We start from the raw sequence: 19,218 nt of genomic DNA on the forward strand, positions 1-19,218 counted from the left end.
ATATGATATGTGCAAATTATATATCACATATATGTGTGTATATGACTAATATAAGTTATATAACATCAAACTCTTATTCAAAAAGGCCAAAAGAAACCTATCACTGCGAACTTACAGGGTTCCCATCAGAACCAGCAGGGCCTCGTTCTCCTAATTCTCCTGGAAAGCCCTGGTCAAAAAAAAAAAAATAGAGAAATGGATCCCATTAAAAGAAAAAAAAATATAAAAAATTATTTTACATCATGTTTCAGTGAGAGAATTTGCCCCAAGTCTCAAGCTATAACATCACTTTAAAATATTTTGATATTAACATTGTTTTCCTAAATATATATTTTGAGTTTCATAATAAGCATTTTAATGAAGTGTAATCAATGTAGAAAACCAAACACAGATAGCAGTACTTGTCTATACTTATATGAGTAAGTAGCAGAATGAAAGCCATAGTCTTGATCTTCTAATGGCCAAGTTACCATTGTACCCACTCTTTTATGTACCAGAAACATATAAGAAAAGGATAGAGCACTTCATAGAACAGAAAAATTTACAGAACTATGTGACTTTGAGTTGTTTTTCAAGACAAACTACATAACAAAAGCCTTTCCATTTATGGGAGGGTAGGATACTGTACACATTGATGCTGCTGACAAACATGGCGAAAATGAAAGCTATCTGTACCAAAAGTTCTTCACTGCAAAAAGGCATTAATACAACGTACTGAAAAACTAAAGGTTATTTATGCAATTATGTTTGCATATATATATTTATGTACACATAAATACACACCATATGTATACGTATGTGTATACACAGACATACACACATGTACATATCATATATGTGTGTGCATGCAGATACATATACACACTCACATACACCTTCTCTGAATTGAGTACCCAAGCGGTGCAGTGGATAATGTGCCAGTTCTGGAGTCAGAAAGATCTGAGTTCAAATCCGGCCTCAGACGCTTACTAGTTGTGTAACCTTGGCCAAGGCACTTGACCTCTGTTTGCCCCAGTTTTCTCATCTGTAAAATGGGGATAATAATTGCACCTACCCCTTGGGTTGTCGTGAGGATCAAATCAGACAGTACTTGTGAAGCACTGTGCTTGGCATATGTTGTTGTTCAGTCATTTCAGTAATATTTGACCAGGACATTTGTTGTTACATTGCTTTTCAGTCATGTTCAATTCTTCGTGATCCTATTTGGGATTTTGTTCACAAAGATACTAGAGTACTTCGCCATTTCCTTCTCCAGCTCATTTTATAGATAAGCAAACTGAAGCAAATAGGGTTAAGTGACTTGTTCAGGGTCACACAACTAGTAAGTGTCTGAGGCTAGATTCAAACTCAGGAAGAGGAGTCTTCCTGACATGTCTAGCATGCTATCCACTGAACCACCTCACTGCCCGTTCTGACTACATGCCAATTGTTTCATCAACTTTAAAGATCATATATACTTAAAATGATCCGTGATCTCATTGGGGTTTGGTACTTCTTTTGGCATACGCAGGAATTCCTATTTTCCTTTTGCTAATTAAAATTTTTAACATTAGTTTTTTTACTTTTATATTTTAAAAATGCATTTATTTAATATCCATTTAAAAACTTTTCAGATCAAAATTTTTTTCCTCCATCCACCCATTGATAAGACAAGCCATATCTATTCTATATCCTGCATTCCTTCTTAACCTATACAGTTCTTGTCAATTTCTTTCCATAAATCCTCTACCACAGATTCACCCAAAGTGCCAGCAGGTTGACTCTAAATCACCAAATGTCCCAAGAAATAATGCTTGTGTTTACATTTAGTAATGCAATGAAATCAATTCCGCTTAATATTTTATTTGCCAATCCAAGAAGGACCTGTAAGTACCCTTCCATTTAGCTCTATATGTCCTTTTATTTATAGCAAGATTGTATATGCGTACACACATACCACACACACATACTCCTCACTCCAGTAGGGTCCTTCTACCTCTGGATCATATAGTACATCCTTTACATCCTTTTTTTTTTTTTTTGCCTTTAACACCATTTACATCCTGATCCTTTCCTATTGGTTTAATCTTCTTAGACATTGTTCTTCTCTACAAACTCTGTCTACACTAAACTATATACTGTTGCTCACACACAACATTCTATCTCCCACATCTGTATACTTATAGTGGCTACTCCCCATGCCTGCAGTATTATCCCTTCTCCTGTAGAGTTCCTAGCTTCCCTGGATTTCTTCAAGACAGCTCAAATTTCACCTTCTACAGGAAGTCTTCCTGGTCCCTCTACCTCTCTTCCATTTAATATTAAATTCTATTCATACTGTATATATCTTGTAGGCCTATAGCTATTTGCACGTTCTCTCCCCCCTTAAAATATGAGCTCCTTGAGAGCAGGGCCTGTCTTTTGCCTTTCTTTGTTTCTCTAGTACAATTCTTGACACATAGGGCTTACTGTATGTTTGCGGATTTCTATACATTGTCATAAATCCAAAAAAAAAATTGGGAATGACTTTAAAAATGTTAGGTAAATTTTCAAGACTTCATATCTTTTTTCTGCCTCATAAAATGTACAAGTAATACCTGAAAAAATATGCTTAAAATTTTGAGCATGAATTGTAGGCTCAAGATTTAAAAAAAAAAAACCTTGCAGAAATGAAATGAAACAATCATTGCATAGGCATTTAATTGTCCTTCGTTTTTTTCAAGGAGCACCAATGACATCACCAATGACATCACCAATGATATCTTGACGTATGCCTGAATTGGATTTAAGTGAGGCAGAGTTGCATAGTCATTAACCTCACTCTCTCTTCCAAAGTCATCAAAGTCCAATGGCAAAACAAAGTCAAAATGACTGGTGATATCCTGGGATGCACCAGATGACCCTGGTGTCTTCAATGTCTGACCAAGCTCTAAGTACTTCAATGTGCCTGCTTCAGCTGCTTTCCCAGTCATTGGAGCAAATTGTTCTGATCTGCCCATTCTGCCTGGGGAAGTCTCCACAAACTTGGGTATACCCTTCCCCCCAACTCACCAACAGGGTGAGGTCTATTGGTTTCCCTTAACATGTTTTAGCTAGGGTGTAGCCACTGCACATGCTATAACTTCTTGTAGCCAGAGGTGAGAGTTGAGTGCCAGGGAGACACCAAAGACGGATGAGCAGCCCTGAAAAAACCTTGGCAAGCCCTTATACCAGAAGTGCCAGTCCTGCTTGAATACTCCATACACCCCCATCATGCAGGTGTATATAATGTGAATCTCAGTCTATGTAATCCCAAAATACTTCCTAAATCATGGGAATAAAGAGAATTTTGAGAAGTCTTATTGCCCAGGACCCTGACTTAGCCATTCCAAGCAGAAAATGAGTCCATATCTTTCTCTTAGTATTAAACAAACATTGTTGAGTAAAATCATTTTCTTTACTGCTTCCTGGTAATACTCTCACTAAGTTTAAGCTCATCTCTTATTGTCTTATACCACACCGGTCACTTTCCTTTGATCTAATCACCACTTTTCAAGTGGATTGGGATATTAGTCAAAGTTTTATTCTGTTTGCTATTGATAAAATGAGTGACAGAATAGGGGTTTCTACCGAGTTGACAAAAGTTGACAAAATAGACTATTTGAAAATTTTGAAAGTACCACATAAATGTCCTGAATTCTTTATGACCAGAGTAATTTCAGCTATATTTTGGGACAAAGAAAAAAGCCTCTCAAGTGACTTGTAAAACATATATCTAAAACTCTACCCTGTGATATATACTTAAAATAATCTTCGGACAAGGATAGAAACAAATAACAGATGTCAAGAATGATACTTTACTCTGAAATTTTAACACTATGAGTAGCAGCCAACATACATGGCTTCTACTTAGAGCTGATTTTTCCAATATAAAGACATGACCTAAGAAAATTATGTCTCTAACATATATTTTCTAATAATTTATTTTTATTGTTTACTTAAAATATTTCTCAAGAAGAATAAATACTTCCTCCACCTGATCTTTTTAAGCGTATGATTTTCCCACAATTTTGGAGAGCCCTGCTGTTTCTCCCTTTCCAGTAGAAGAGTAAGAACTCCGGGGATGTGGACAAATGCACTTACAATGTTCTGTTCTGGGTAAAATCTATCCCAGTGAACAATCTGACTCACTACTCTCTCTACCCAAAAGAATTTTTAAAAATATTCTGGAACTCTTTCTCTACATTTTGGCAGTATGTCGTTGGCCAGGTGCTGTGGAGAGTGAGTCCCAAACTGGTTATAAAGCCGTTAGCTTCTTTCCTAAAAAGTTAATTCTGAACTAAATTCATTCAAGGCTGGGCCTATGTGTCATGCCAATTTGCATGGTTTATTTAATGTAAGGACTTGACTGGTGATCAAGTTAATCTGACAGTCATGTAAAATTTTTAACAGCTCCAGATTTTCCCGGCTGTGAGGCTAGAGAGGGAAGTTTGGAAACATATTCTAAGTGAGGAGTTATTTAGATTTTGATAAGATGAAATGGAATTTGAAGTTATTAAATCCATATGACTTGTTTTGTCACTGCATCTTCTTTTCCTTTTTATAGTGAATCTACGGATTTTTTCTTTTAAAGCTAAAGTACTAGCTTGGGTTAGGCACAGTTCAGATGTGATCCAGGCTTCTATTTCCCCTGAGCTGCAAAATTTGAATCTTCTGACTCAAAGTTTCTCAAGTTGAAATTGCTAAACATATAAAATCGTTGAGGCATATGGAAAACATTAACAAAAAATTAAAATTGGCTTATTTTCATCTAAGACTTATAATAAAGACTGAAATTTGGTTGAACTTCTATATTCTAGGATGCATAAAGGGAGAACAGACAATGGGACCTCACTGATACCTTTCTAGACCCACAACTCTTTGGTCTAGGTGAGTGTGTCCTAAACAAAAAACACTTTTTCTTCTTCAAATATTTAAATCTTATTTTTTTCACAGCCCAATTAACCAAAGGAAGCCTTTACAATCATCAGAAATTTCTTAATAGATCTAAACATCTTCCAGCATCTAGCACGGTGCATAAATATGATTTTAATAAATGTTTAATAAAACACTTAATAAATGGTTGTTGAATTGAATTAGCTTATCTTTTGAAGCAAATGATAACTAATCCTAGGGAGTGATGGAGAAAATCTCCATGCACTATTATATATGATCAGACAATAATGTGACATGTCAGTGGATTTTAAGTTCTCTTAGCACAGCATCATGGTAAACTGCCTCAGTCAAAGTATTTAAGCCCATTACAGTGCTTCAGTGGATTTGAGATCTCATTGCTGCAAGAATTGCTTCACTGGTAAAGATGCACCTATGCCCTCTTCTCTATCCTGTTCCTGTTCTTTCTTAGATCCTTTACATGTGACCAATACAAGACCTTGAAGGCCATGCTCTAGGCCATCTTACATTTCATGGGTACTACTGTAGCCCTCATATATCTACCTGCCATACCTCAGTCTCCCTTCATGACTGGCCTCTGCTTCCTTTACTGAACACACATTTCCTCACTGATGTTCCTTGGGTCACAACTTGTCCATAGACTATCTCTGGAAATATACTGCATTCTACTTGCATTCATTAGGTGTCTTTATTGCCTGAAGTCTACTGCAACTTTGATCCTTTGGAAATTTTAGCATTCTAATATTCATAGATTTTTGCACAAGATTGAGGGGGTAAGGTGAATATAGATTATCAGAAGCACTGTCAATTTCCCCAATATAATCTAGATCACTAAAATACATTGTGCTTTTCCTGTAAGGATTGTTAGGGGAATTTCTTCTGAGGAATCATGGGTGTTCCTAGGAAGGATGTATAATATTATGGGACTTAATGGAATTAAAGAACACTCAAAGATGCTTGCTCCTTGGAAAGAAAACTATGGCAAATCTAGACAGCATACTAAAAGGCAGAGATATCACCTTGCCAACAAAGGTCAGTATAGTCAAAGCTGTAGTTTTTCCAGTAGCGATGTGTGGCTGTAAGAGTTGGGACTATAAGGAAAGCTGAGTACTATAGAATTGAGGCTTTCAAATTGTGGTGCTGGAGAAGACTTTGGAGAGTCCTTTGGAGAGCAAGGAGATCAAATCAGTCAATATGTAAAGAAATCAATTCAGGCTGTTCGCAGGAAGGTCAAATACTGAAGGTGAAGCTTAAATACACCAGTCACATAATGTGAAGATGGGACTCATTGGAACAAACCTGATATTGGGGGTGAAGGCAAAAGAAGGGGACAGCAAAGGGTGAGATGGATAGATAGTGTCATGGAAGCAACAAACATGAACTTGGACAGACTTTGGGAGAGAGTAGAGGATAGAGGAGTCTGCTATGGCCTACGTGGTCATGAGGAGTTGGACATGACCAAACAACTGAACAGTAATGAAATATCTCTCATGGTGAAGGTCAGTTACATCTAGAAAATTATTCAAACTTACCAATTATTAGTTGATAAGTATTTTGAATTGATTATGAGCTGACCTAAGAAAATTCTCTATGCTTGGGTAAATTGTTCTTTGATGGGAACATACTCCCATTTAAAAAAAGTGGTAAAGATCTGAACGCAGATTAAAGCATACTATTTTTTTTAGTTTTTTCTTTCTTGTGGTTTTTTTTCTTTGTTCTGATTCTTCTTTCACAACATGACTAATGTGGAAATATGTTTAATATGATTATACATGAATAGCCTGTATCAGATTGCATGCCATCTTGGGCGGGGGGGAAAGAGAGAAAAATTTAGAATTCAAAATCTTATAAAACTGAATGTTGGAAACTAAAACTAAATAAATAAATAAGTGGTAAAGAATATGGAAACTGAATATGATTATTTTAACAGGGAGCAAAAGTTTAAATCAAAGGGATTCATCTTCAATAGTGGAATTTCAGAAATCACGGTAGTTGTATGGGGTATCTTGATAAGTAGGGACCTTTCCTGACCATAAATATGAGCACATGATGTCCTTTAAAAATCATTGTGATGAGGAAATACATTATGTTAAGAGATAACAATCTACCTCATAAAATAATCTGGACAATGAAACTTAAAAGGATGGTACCATAAAATCAAATAAATAATGTGTGTGTGTGTGTGTGTGCGTGTGTGTGCATGTGTGTGTGTGTGTGTTCAATATTTGGGTCAGAGATTTAGGGATGGAAGGACCCTTAAAGGAAGGAGGGGAGGAAAGAAACAAATCCTTATTAAGTACTTACTATGTGCCAGGTACAGTACTAAACATTTAGCAGATATTATCTCATTCGATCCTCACAATACCCCTGACAAGTAGGTGCTATCGGGATCCCCATTTTAGAACTGAGGAAATTGAGGCAGGAAGAGGCTAATTGATTTGCCCAGGATCACTAGTTAGTCATAATGTTTGACCATATTTGAATTCAGATCTTCTTCACTCCATGCTCTGTCCTCTCTATTCACTGAACCACCTAGCTACTTCTTAGAAATCATCTAGTACAAACCTCTCAGTTTACAAATGAGGAAACTGAGACCCAGAGTGATTAAGTGACTCACCCCAGGTAGGAGTATAAATTGAATACAGTTACTCCAACTCCAGCATCAATACTCTTCCAACAATACCATATCAAATCTTTTCACCTTAAAAAGGAAGATGTATTCTACTTGATCAAATATATAAATGTATAATAAATTATTATGATAATGGGTTTTAATACTCTTTATAACAATGAGAATAAAAATACAGATGAAGAAGGCAGTGTGACATTGTAAAGAGTTTTTCGTCTCAAGGTAAAGGATCTGAGTTCGAAGAGTTGTGGGACCTTAAACCATGTGTTTATCCTCCCTCATTTGAAGTTTCTTTGTATGTCAAATTATGGGGTTGCTCTTGGTGACCTCTAATATAACTTCCAGCTGTAAATCTATATTCCTATATTCTCTTTTCCCTTAATTCAGATACTAAAAAATGAAGTGCATCTATATTTCTAGCTGGAATATCTAAGTTGTTTAAAAAATGAAACACAGGATTCCTTGGGTGAATAATTCATACTATCACATATGCTAATTGAATAGCCAACACATTTGAAGGTGAAATCATTTGTTATAAAAAGAAATAAATCTCCGCAATGGTGGGATTGTCACACAGGCTAACATTTCAGAGTGATCTATGAGGTGTTCCTGAACACAGTTTGAATATCAACCAAAGTTGAGAAGTTTCCTCATACACGAGGCCAAATCATTTCATGGAAAATGAAAGTATGAGCACATGTAGCATACATGACATATTATAGGACCAGGCACATTTTCTAGTACAAATATTACCAAGAAAGAAATGGGATACATATGTCTGAGAGTTGTAATTGCTTTTCTAGGAACCCTAGTTCATTACAAAAGGACATACTTTTATAGCATTCAAATATGGTCAGTTTTCTAATGTTCAGGCCAGGACAAATATAAAGAAATTACACATAGCAATCATTTTGGCCTTTCTATATGTTTATTTTCCTCTCTCAAATCTCTTTATGGAAAACTCATTTTGAATTGGGGAGTTCTGGAGGATAATTGTATAAAATATAAGTGCCAACTAAGAAGCTAAGAATTATAGTTATATCTCTAAGTCTTTGAGCTCGATAAAAATCTTCACTACCCTTCTTTTTCATAGGTAGTCACAACTATGGCATTATTTCAAGGAAGTCAGGAAAAGTCCCTACTTTCAAGGTAACTCATACAACTACTCAGTGATTTTTGAAATTCCACTATTAAAGATGAAATTCTTTGGTTTAAGTTTTTGTTCCCTGTCAAAATAATCATACTCAGGTTCCATATTCTTTACCACTTTTCTTTTTTTTTTATTTATTTAGTTTTCGTTTTCAACATTCACTTTTATAAGATTTTGAATTTAAAATTTTTCCCTTTTCCGGTCCTCCTCAAGATGGCATGCAATCTGATGCAGACTACGCACGTACAATCATATTAAACATATTTCCACACTAGTCATGTTGTGAAAGAATCAGAACAAAGAAGAAAAACAACAGAGAAAAAACTGAAAAAATAGCATGCTTTAATCTGCATTCAGATCTTTACCACTTTTCAAAGCAATAAGGGTAAGAATTCTAAGTTAAAATATCCTTAGGATAAATATTCAAATTTCTAGTAATGTATATCTGCATGTACAATAATAAATAATAAAATAACAAAAGTGGCGATAATAATGGTGAATGTACTAGCTCACACTATTTAAGCAAAGAGTGAATAACAGCTTGAAACTTATTTATAGAGTTTAGCGACATTTTAGTGCGGAAGAGTTCATCAGAACTTTTGTGGAGAAAGAAAATAAGACCATTAGATACTGGAATGGGAGGAGTCACCCGTGAAGGAAAAAAACAGTCAGAAAGGGAGAGTGGCTCACAATTTTGTGTAGGGTGGAAACCAAATCTTTAAAAATAGGAATTTCATGCAATCCGGAAGATAGAATCAATAATATATCTGGCAAGATTTCTGTGAATTAGAAAACTAGCATAAATAAATAAGCCAACATCATTTCATAGCAGAGCAGAAAAGATCAGTTTTAAGTAAAATTATTGCGATCAAGCAAGAAAACAAGTTTAGCTTTCTGAGTTATTTTAATCAGTTTAGTCAATTTTTCAAAGCTCATTAAGAATCTCAAAAAATTCCACCTTTAAAAATTTATTTGAATATCTCTTCTACCACAATTTTATGAAAAGCAAAGTATGTCACTTCAAAGACACCAGAGACTGTAGAAAATCTGTTGCAGAAGACTCCATTCTCTTTTATAGAGCCCAATATGGCATGAAAACCTCCAGACATATTGCAAATGATGCTTAGCCGTGTTGTATAGATTTACGATCTGTTTTCATTGCAGAAATACTCTTGTGTTAGTGAATAACTTTAGATACAGTGGGACACAGTAGAAGCAGCATGGTGCTGGCAACTAAGAGATGGAGGTTCTTGTCCTCTCTATCCACCAGTTAACTGTGTAATAATCTTAGGTTAACCTCAAAGTTTCAGTTTCTGAGTCAGTATCAGTCAGTACTTGTAAAATCTTTAAGATCCTTTATAGTTTTCACATACATGTATATGTATGTATGAATAGATGTGCATGTGTATATGTGTATATACATACAGAGAGAGACATTTAAATCTAAAAATATTAGAATCTTAGTTAGCTTGTCTGAGCCAGTATCTAGTACACCTAGTATTTACCTATCAATTTGGGGCATCTCAGTGGGACAGTGGATAGACAACTAGGTCTGAAGGCAAGAAGACCTGAGTTCAAATTCAGCCTCAGATATTTACTAGCCATGTGACCCTGGCCAAGTCACTTCACCCTGTTTGCCTCAGTTTTCTCATCCATAAAAGAAGCAAATGGAAAACCATGCCAGGAACTTTGCCAAAAAAAATAAACCCCAAATGGGGTCACGAAGATTCAGACACAACTGAAACAAATGGATAACCACAATAGTAAAACCTCATCAATTTTAAAAAAATCAAAATTTGTGTTTTTCATTGACTTTTTAACACTTTTTGGCAACAGAAATAAGTTTATACAATTGTTAAGGGGGAAGGGAAGCAGCATTTATATAGTGCTTACTATGTGCCACACACTGTGCTAAGTGATTTTTGCAAATATTATCCCATTTTATCCTCACAACAACCCTGGAAGGTAGATATTATTATCCCCATTTTACAGACAAGGAAGCTGAGATAAATAGAGGTTAAGTAACTTTCCCAAGGTCTCACAGTTGATAAGCTAAATCAGGATCTGAACCCACCTCTTGCTCAGTTGTGCCTGACTCTTCATGACCCTATTTGGGGCTTTCTTGGAAGATACTGGAGTGGTATGCCATTTCCTGTTCCAGTTCATTTTACAGATGAGGAAACTGAGGCAAACAAGGTTAAATGACTTTCCCAAGTTCACACAGCGAGTGTCTGAAGCCATATTTGAATGCTTGAAGATGAATCTTTTTAATTCCAAGTCCGGTGCTCTGTGCACTATGGCACCACCTAGCTGTTCTATCACCATACCTACCTTTAATTGTTAACAACCAAGAGGTTAATAATTTTCCATTTAACAATATTTTAAAACTTTAGACTTTTCATAATACTTCTAACAACATTAATGCCTCGCACACAGTGTTACTGTAGCTAATATTGACTCAATAATATTTACATAGTTTTAAGATTTGCAAAGCGCTTTACAAATATTATCTCGTTTGACTCATTCAACCACCCTGTGAAGTGGGCTATTATCATTATCCCCATTTGGCAAATGAGGAAATTGTGGCTGAGTGAGGTTCAGTCATTTGCCCAAGGTGGCATAGTTGGTAACCAGGTATCTGAATCAGGATTTGAACTGTCTTCCTACGTCTAGGTCGCTAGTCATCTTATCCCCTAGCTACTCGATTAGTAAAATGATTGATTGTCTGTTGAACATACTGTTCATGTAACAGAAACCTAATCCTTTGAAGGTAAGGTATCAGAGAAGTAAATATACATCCACATGTTTGATAGACTGAAAGAAGTAAAAGGTAGGAGATCTAAAGAAACAGTTAAAAATGAGACCAATTACCTGCCTTCCTTTTGGACCCTTCCTTCCACGGGGTCCAGGAACTCCCTGTAATATAAAGATGACATTTAATATGGACATATTGTCCTAAGTGACTAAATCATATGCTATTGCTACTTCCAATAGACAAGCAAAGAAATGACATCAACAAAAAAAGAAAGTTTGTTATATGGGATGGCTCTTGTGGAGGGGAATTTTAAAAAGTTAATGATGTTTTTAAAAAAGAAAGTTGCTTTATGTAGTTTGAAAGGATTAGATGTGTTTTATTCAGCTGGGGCTGAATTCAAATCAGATACGTATCTAACTGTTATTTTGTCCAGCCTGAGAAATCAATTTGGTTCAGGGGCTTGAAGCAGACAATTCACATCATGACAAACAAAAATTATGTGGATTTGAGGTAAATTATTCAGAATTTAAAAAAATTTAAAAACAAATATCTTTAATTCCAACTTACTCCCCTTTACATAATCTATAATCCAATGGCAATAACCTCTTACTGATCCTTGAACAAGGAATCCCATCTTCAGACTCCAGGCATTTTCAGACAGTGTCCCCCATGCCTGGAACTTCTTTCCTCCTCATCTTCACCTCCTGGATTCCCTGGATTCCTTAAATCCTAGCCAATATCTCAACGTTTACAGGAAATCTTTCCCAAGTCCCGCTTAATTCTAGCACCCGCCCTCTGAGATTCTCCCCACCCCCCACCTCATTTTACCCTGTGTGAAGCTTGTTTGAACATAGTTTTTTTGCATCTCCCATTAGACTGAAAGGTCCTTGAAGGCAAGGACTATATTTTGATCTTCTTTGTAACCTCAGTGCTTAACACAGTGCCTGACACACAGCAGGTGTTTATTAATGCTTGCCTACTTGAAGTTAAGGAAAAGTCTATTTAAGTTAAGGAATGAGGTAAGATATCCCTCCAAATAGTTAGATTTCTATCAACTCCCATCAGAAAAAAAATGAGTTTCCTTACAGAATTGTAAGATGGGGCAGATTTCAGCCTGATTGGGAAGACAACTTTAATAGAACAAAACAAGGAAATGATAACAGTTATTTGACAGTATATCCAAAGTGGTGAAAAGCGGTAGATTCTCCTCATTCTCCCTTAGCTAGCTCATTTATGAGTTTGTAGTAAGGGACTAGAGGAGTAAGAAAAGACATGACAAACAAAGACCATCAGGGGCAGGAGTTCAGCCCCTGCTCCCATCCCTGCTTCAAGTTCAGCCCCACACTTAAGAGGGAGTCAGCAGTCCACTAATCCAAGGCTATGGTGGTCCCAGAGTCCTTCCCATCACTCACCCCTCCTCCTGTGCCTAAGGCCTAAGCTCCTTCATTCATTCTTGCTCCTAAATCTTAGGTATTGGTCACTTTGCCAATCTCAAGTATTGCAACGATCAGCTGTGTACTTGGATATCTCCAACTTCTACCTAGTTCAGGCCCGCATCACATCTGACCTGTGTTGTTACAAAAGTTCCATCCCTCTCTGCTTTCAGTTCCCTTTGCCTATGTATATCTACCTAGATGCCAAATTAATCTTCCTAAAACACAGATCTTACCATGCAACTGCCAGACTCAAAAACCATCACTGGATCTGTATGGCCACTAGGGGAAAACACCTGGATTGGGCATTCTTCCCTTTCCGAGTTTTTTATTCTGCCTTTCGTGTGTTGTACATTCCCACCAAATAATCAACCTTCTGCTCCCAAAACTCAGCATTCTCTCTTCCATCTCCCTAATTTTTCATAGGCTGTTCTCCATGCCCATGATGGACAATATCTTCTCAACTCAGCTTTTTAAAATCCAATAGCTTCCTTCAGTCCTCAGCTCAGGCATCACCTTCTCCAGAAAGGCTTTCTGGATGCTTTTAGGTGTTAGCACTCTCTATTCTCAAACAATTTGGTTTTTATTTATTTGTTTATATGTTACATTCTCCAGTATCATATAAGCTCTTTGAGGGTAGAGGTTAGTGTTCATTTTATATCCCAGCACCTGGTAGACATTTAAGAAAATGCATTGCACACGCAGGTATGTAAGAAAAATACATTTTATGTGTTGTAGACATGAATAGCTGGATCAATAATCTTCTAGTGGAGATTCCTGGGCTCACAGAGCTAGAAGGTAGCTTAGAGATCACTGGGTCCAACCCTCTCATTTTACAGATGAGGAAAATGAGGCCCAGAGTGATTAATGACTTTTCAAAGGTCATATAGGAAATGAAAGAGCTAGGATTTGAGCACAGTTCCTCTGACTTCAAATACCATACTCTTCTCCACCGTACTATAGCGGACATTCTCCTGGTACTTCTCCACACCACATCTTTCTGTGAATCCCGAAAGCTTCCATTTATAACTTTCTCTTATAATTAAGTTGTATGAAAACACTATGAGTTTTATAAAGCAAAAAGAGCAAGCCCAAAAGTTCTTAACCTAGAGCTCATTTTATATACATATATTATATGTACACTATATGTATATACACAGTATGTATGTATGCATGTACACATGCATGAATACATACATTCATATATGTGTGTACATGTACACATGTATATATTCAAATGGATCTGTGATCTTGGTAATGGATATTTCCTTCATTGATGAATATCACAAACCACCTATTCTTGCCCACCCTGTGCAGCTCATCTACAGCCTCCCATAAGTCTGCCACAGAGAGTCCACTCAACATCCTGGAGAATGTCTGAATTTCTTTTCACATTGCAAAGATCCATACATAACATGAACTCATTGGTTCGTCCCTCCAATGACATGCTTTATATCTAAGCAATATGCATATTTCATTCAATTTGTTTTTCCACCTTGAATAGCTAGACTGATATTTTACAAATGGTAGAATTTATTGGAGGAAAATACATAGTATTCGAGGACTTGGTATTCTTTGCCTTTCTTTGAATCCCCAGCCCTTGGCACAGTACTTGGCACAATATGAGGGAATGACAAATGTTTATTGCCTGACTTTTTTTTCCCGTCTTTTTGATGTTTCCTCCTTAAGTTACCCTCCTCCCCACCACCCTCGTCCCTTGTGAAGGTCACCCATTCCTAGATGTGGCTCTGTTTAGAGATGAGGGCAGGTAGGCAAGGACCAAACTGGAAGCAGGAAAAGTCCTGATGTGTTACCAGCCAAATGGATGTGCTGGCTTCAAGACGGAAGCAGAAACGAAATCATAATTATTAAAACATATCCTAATAACTATTTTGGACATGAAGAAAAGTTTATTCTTATAAATTATTTTCATAATCCATTTTAAAACTATTTTATTCTACAGTGTAAAATACTTGAAAATAGCCATATGCTTCAAATTAATGTGACATATTTATCATAAATATGTTACTTTTAAAATAAATCTTTTTTTAAAAAAAAAAAGTGATAGACTTACTCTTTCTCCTTCCGGTCCTGGTTGTCCTGCCATACCAGGAGAGCCAATGAAACCCTTAAATCAAATAAGTTAAAATGAAGTAGTTTTATTCAAATATTGGAAAAAATATAATTTATTAAAATAAATATCAGTAAAATGAAATATAGTTTAACAACACAAATATTATTGAAATACAATATAATTTATTAACAAAAATCTGACATAATATGCTTGTACACAATCTCATTTCTATTAATGAGAAATGGCAAATTAAGGAGACATTATCATTTCATTCTTCCCTATTTCTCTTTCAAGAAATATAGATTGATCAACAAATTTATACTGGCCTAGGCATTATGGGACTCCCATAAATGTATAATCTAGTCCCTGCCTTTAGAATTAGAGGATGATCAGGTGGATGAGATATATACATAAAAAAATGACCTATAATACAAGGCAACATACACTAAGAACCGAGTGATATATATATATATATATATATATATATATATATATATATACACACAAGGGATATTATCGGATGTCACATTCAGAAAGATCACTGGGGGCCTGCTTATATTGGGAAAGTTTCATTTACAGAGTATTCTTTGGGTCTTTATGCATGGGTAGAAATTATAAGAGGAAGAGGACATCAAGAAGGAAGGTATTAAATATGATTGGGGAAGCATTCTAGAGAAGAGAAAAGAGACTGAGGAGGCACAAGATAGTTGACTTTAAGCATTTCAAATGCTGTCATATGGAAGGGGGATCAGACCGATTCATGGACAGAATTTGGCAAAATAATAGGAAGTTGCTGAGTCATATTTCAACTTGATCTCAAGGAAACTCCTCCACCATTAAAGCTCTCTCTGAATGCAGCAGGAGGCTGCAGGAGGTACTTGATTATCTTTGCATCCTGGAGGACTCATACCTTCAATGGGATTCCTATTCATGAATGAGCTGCATTAGTTGCACTCTGAACTCCATCCAGCTCAGAGATTGTCCTTCTGAAGCTGTGCCAAAAGTTGTTGGGATTGAAATGACAATTCTGTGGGCTTTGAACATTCAATGTCATCAGCTGCATTTCTGGTAAATATGATGTTTCCACTGACTTTGTGTTTAAATACAGCTGGTTTTTGTTTTATGTTATCCAGCTGGAGGGTTGTTTGTAAAGAGGGCCAAAACAGCTTAATTGAGCTTACACTTAACTCAGTAAGCATTGGGAACCTAAACATTCAAATCTCTGCTTGCCTGGATGAAAGCACAATGCCTCATGAGTAAAGATTTTGAAGTGCAGTAAAATAAAATAATAATAAAATATAGATGGAGAATCCTATGAGCTAGGTATATTAAGTGCATGCAGGCTGAGCAACGTGGCCAAAGGACCAGACCCTTGCTTGCCTGTCCATTTTCCAAACATTTATTAAGTGCCTTCTATAATATACATGGCACTGTGTTAGGAATTGGGAATACAAAAGGGTCCCATGTGGAGTGAGGGAGACATAAATATATAACATGCAAACAGATACATATGGTAGAAAGTGATAGAGGTCAAGGAGAGAACGAGACAGAGATTGAGTGGCAAGGGAAAACTCTTAGCTTACCTCTTAAAAGTTTAATCCCTGAGCTCACCGTTGAAGGAATATAAAAGTTCTAAAAAGTAGAGAAAAGGAAGGAGTGCATTCTAGGCATGGGGGGTAGGTTGTGTGAATGCTGGGAAGCAGGAGAGGATATATCTAATTCAGGAAATTCTTTTTTTGGCTTCAATATAAGATTTGTGTGAAATAAAGCTAGAAAAGTAGGACAAACCTTGCTTCCAAAGTATTTTAAGGAATCTGTGTTTTATCCTAGAAGCAAAAAGAAGCTGCTGAAAGTTGTTTAAGTTGGGAGGGGGCAATGGTCAGACCTATGATTTAGGGAGGGAGAAAAGAAGACAGAACAGGCCTTGACGGATCTCAAAGTATGAGGTGCAGGAAATGGACAAGAAAGAATAAGGCACTAGAAGTAACAGTGAAAAATTTAGAAAGAGAATCAGGAAAGGATATCTTCACAGAAACAAAGGAAAGAAACATTGACAAAGAAAATAATCACTAGTGTTGAAAGTTACCGAAAAAAAATATGGCAGAAAAAAAGACTGAATTTGGCAAGTCAGGGATCATTGGTAACCTTTGAAGACGTAATCTTAGTAAAAGTCATATTAGCTACTAATATTTGTGTGTGTAAAAGGCAGTCATGCTCAACAGAATGCTTTAAAATGCTTACTTACTCTTGCACCTTTAGGGCCTTGGTTACCTTCTGGTCCAACTAAACCCTAGTAATGAACAAAAGACAATAGCTATATATTATTTTCATTTCTTTCCCAAAACTAAAAAATGCTGAATTAAATACCACAGGAGAAATAACTTTTACATACTAAAGGCCAGAGGCCAAAGAGATTCTCATAAATTTTAGTGCCTGAAAAAATTGTTCACTTGAGATCAATGAAGTACAGTGAGTTTTAGGTGTTTAGACAATCTTACTGTATCATCTAGAAAACATGTAAACTACTTGATAGGACTTTTAAATGTTTGATTAACTTTGAGATTGTAATATACAAGAAAAGGAACCAAAATATTTCTTAGCTATTTCTAAACAACTCAGGCATGGACTCTTGTTTATAATTTCCTTTGGTATTTGTATTTCCTTCATTTGTGTGAGTGGAAAAATATCAGAAAATTATTCTGTAAGAAAGTTGAGGGAATGATTATTTGGGGGAGTAAATACAAGCCAGAAAATAGATACGATACCCCTGACTCTTCTGAATAGTATACTTGCAATCATTTACTGTGTGTCAGACACCTGGTTAAGCCCTTGGAATACAAATAAAAGTAAAAATGGAAGATAGTGCCTGACCTCAGAAAGTTTATATTTTAATAGGAAAAGCCAACACATAAAAGGAAGCTTCACTCTCTTCCGGGTTACACTCTCAATTCTCTAGACTTTCTTCACCTTGCCAAAGTAGCCTCTTCACTCTGGGATTTCACTCCGCCCCTCTGACTCCTTCTCCTCTGATAGGTCGGTTCTTCATAGAACCTCTATTTTAAGCAAAGTGCCCAGGTCACTTATTTTTTCATTCCTCTCTGGGCTCTAGTCTTGATTCTCTGAACTTCTTTAAGCAAGCCAGAATGGTCATCTCAGCCTGGAATTTCACTCTGCCCCTGTGGCCCATTCCTTTGATTGACCATTTCTTCTTAGAACCTCCATTTTATGGAAAGTGCCTAGGCTAGGCATTTTTTTTTCACTCATCTCCAAGCTCAGCTCCTTACTCTCTTGAATTTCTACACCATGTCCCTACACAAGTACCTTTCCCTCATCGATTTCAGCTTTATGTGTTTTCTTCTCCCATAAGAGTGTAATCTCCTTGAGGGTAGGCACTGTCTCTCTCTTTGCTTTTATTTGTATCCCTAGCACTTAGCACAGTGCCTAACACATACTAAACATTTCATAAGTGCTTGTTGACTTGACTTGAATCATTACAAAACACTGGGAATAGAAAAGAAGTAAAGCAGATAAACCTAAAGAATGATGAATTTTCAGCTAAATTCTCCCAAGGTTCAATGCTTTGTGAAAGGAATTAGGTAGCACTCTACCAAGGGATTGTGGTCATAGGAAAAACTCTGAATTCCAAGGTCTCAGGCAGTAGAAGATGAACTCTTATCACAATCACACACCTTGACCTCTTGTTCCATAAAGACAGGTCAGATCACCAAAAATTATTTGAATGCTGATTCCCAGGGATCAGGAAGAGCAAAAGGTTAAACAATAAAAATGACCCAGAAATATAAGGGCAAATGCAGAGGATAGTTACTGCACCTGCCTGCCAGGGTACCCAGGTGAACCAGCAAGACCAGCCATTCCAGGAAGCCCCTAAAATTACAAAAACAAAGTAACATATCAAAGGAGAACACATTTTTTGTACGTTCAGACACAATATTCAAACTCGGAAAAAAATGGCTCCCCATGCTAATTCCTGATTAGCACCTCCTTGGGCTATTGAAGGGGGAAAGGGGCCAGTCATTCCAACAGAAATGAATGGAAACAAGATAAAACTAGACCACTGACATCTTGTCAAACTCAAAAACTAATTAATGGAAAATCTGAAGTGACATTTTGGGAAAGTCAGGCGAACATTTACACACATATGTACACACAATGATAAATCTGACCAGAAAAGCAGTCAAGTGTTGAGGAAACCAGATGAACCAGATAAAATCATAAAAGTAAGTTTAACAAAATACCTGGTCTCCT

At 36.4% G+C, this 19,218-nt stretch overlaps 1 protein-coding gene across 2 annotated transcripts in view; it reads right to left on the reverse strand.

Moving 5' to 3' along the window:
• The window catches only part of COL24A1 (collagen type XXIV alpha 1 chain), a 376,860-nt gene that overhangs the window by 250,856 nt on the left and 106,786 nt on the right, over positions 1 to 19,218 (reverse strand). For both annotated transcript variants that reach the window (XM_072648923.1, XM_072648922.1), the window contains exons 10-14: positions 18,784 to 18,837; positions 17,198 to 17,242; positions 14,953 to 15,006; positions 11,562 to 11,606; positions 116 to 169 (exon numbers count right to left, since the gene is read on the reverse strand). In XM_072648923.1, coding sequence (XP_072505024.1) covers positions 116 to 169; positions 11,562 to 11,606; positions 14,953 to 15,006; positions 17,198 to 17,242; positions 18,784 to 18,837 — 252 coding nt within the window. The remainder of the gene's footprint in view (positions 1 to 115; positions 170 to 11,561; positions 11,607 to 14,952; positions 15,007 to 17,197; positions 17,243 to 18,783; positions 18,838 to 19,218) is intronic.

Source organism: Notamacropus eugenii, chromosome 2 (genome assembly GCF_028372415.1).
Source record: "Notamacropus eugenii isolate mMacEug1 chromosome 2, mMacEug1.pri_v2, whole genome shotgun sequence".
NCBI lineage: Eukaryota > Metazoa > Chordata > Mammalia > Diprotodontia > Macropodidae > Notamacropus > Notamacropus eugenii.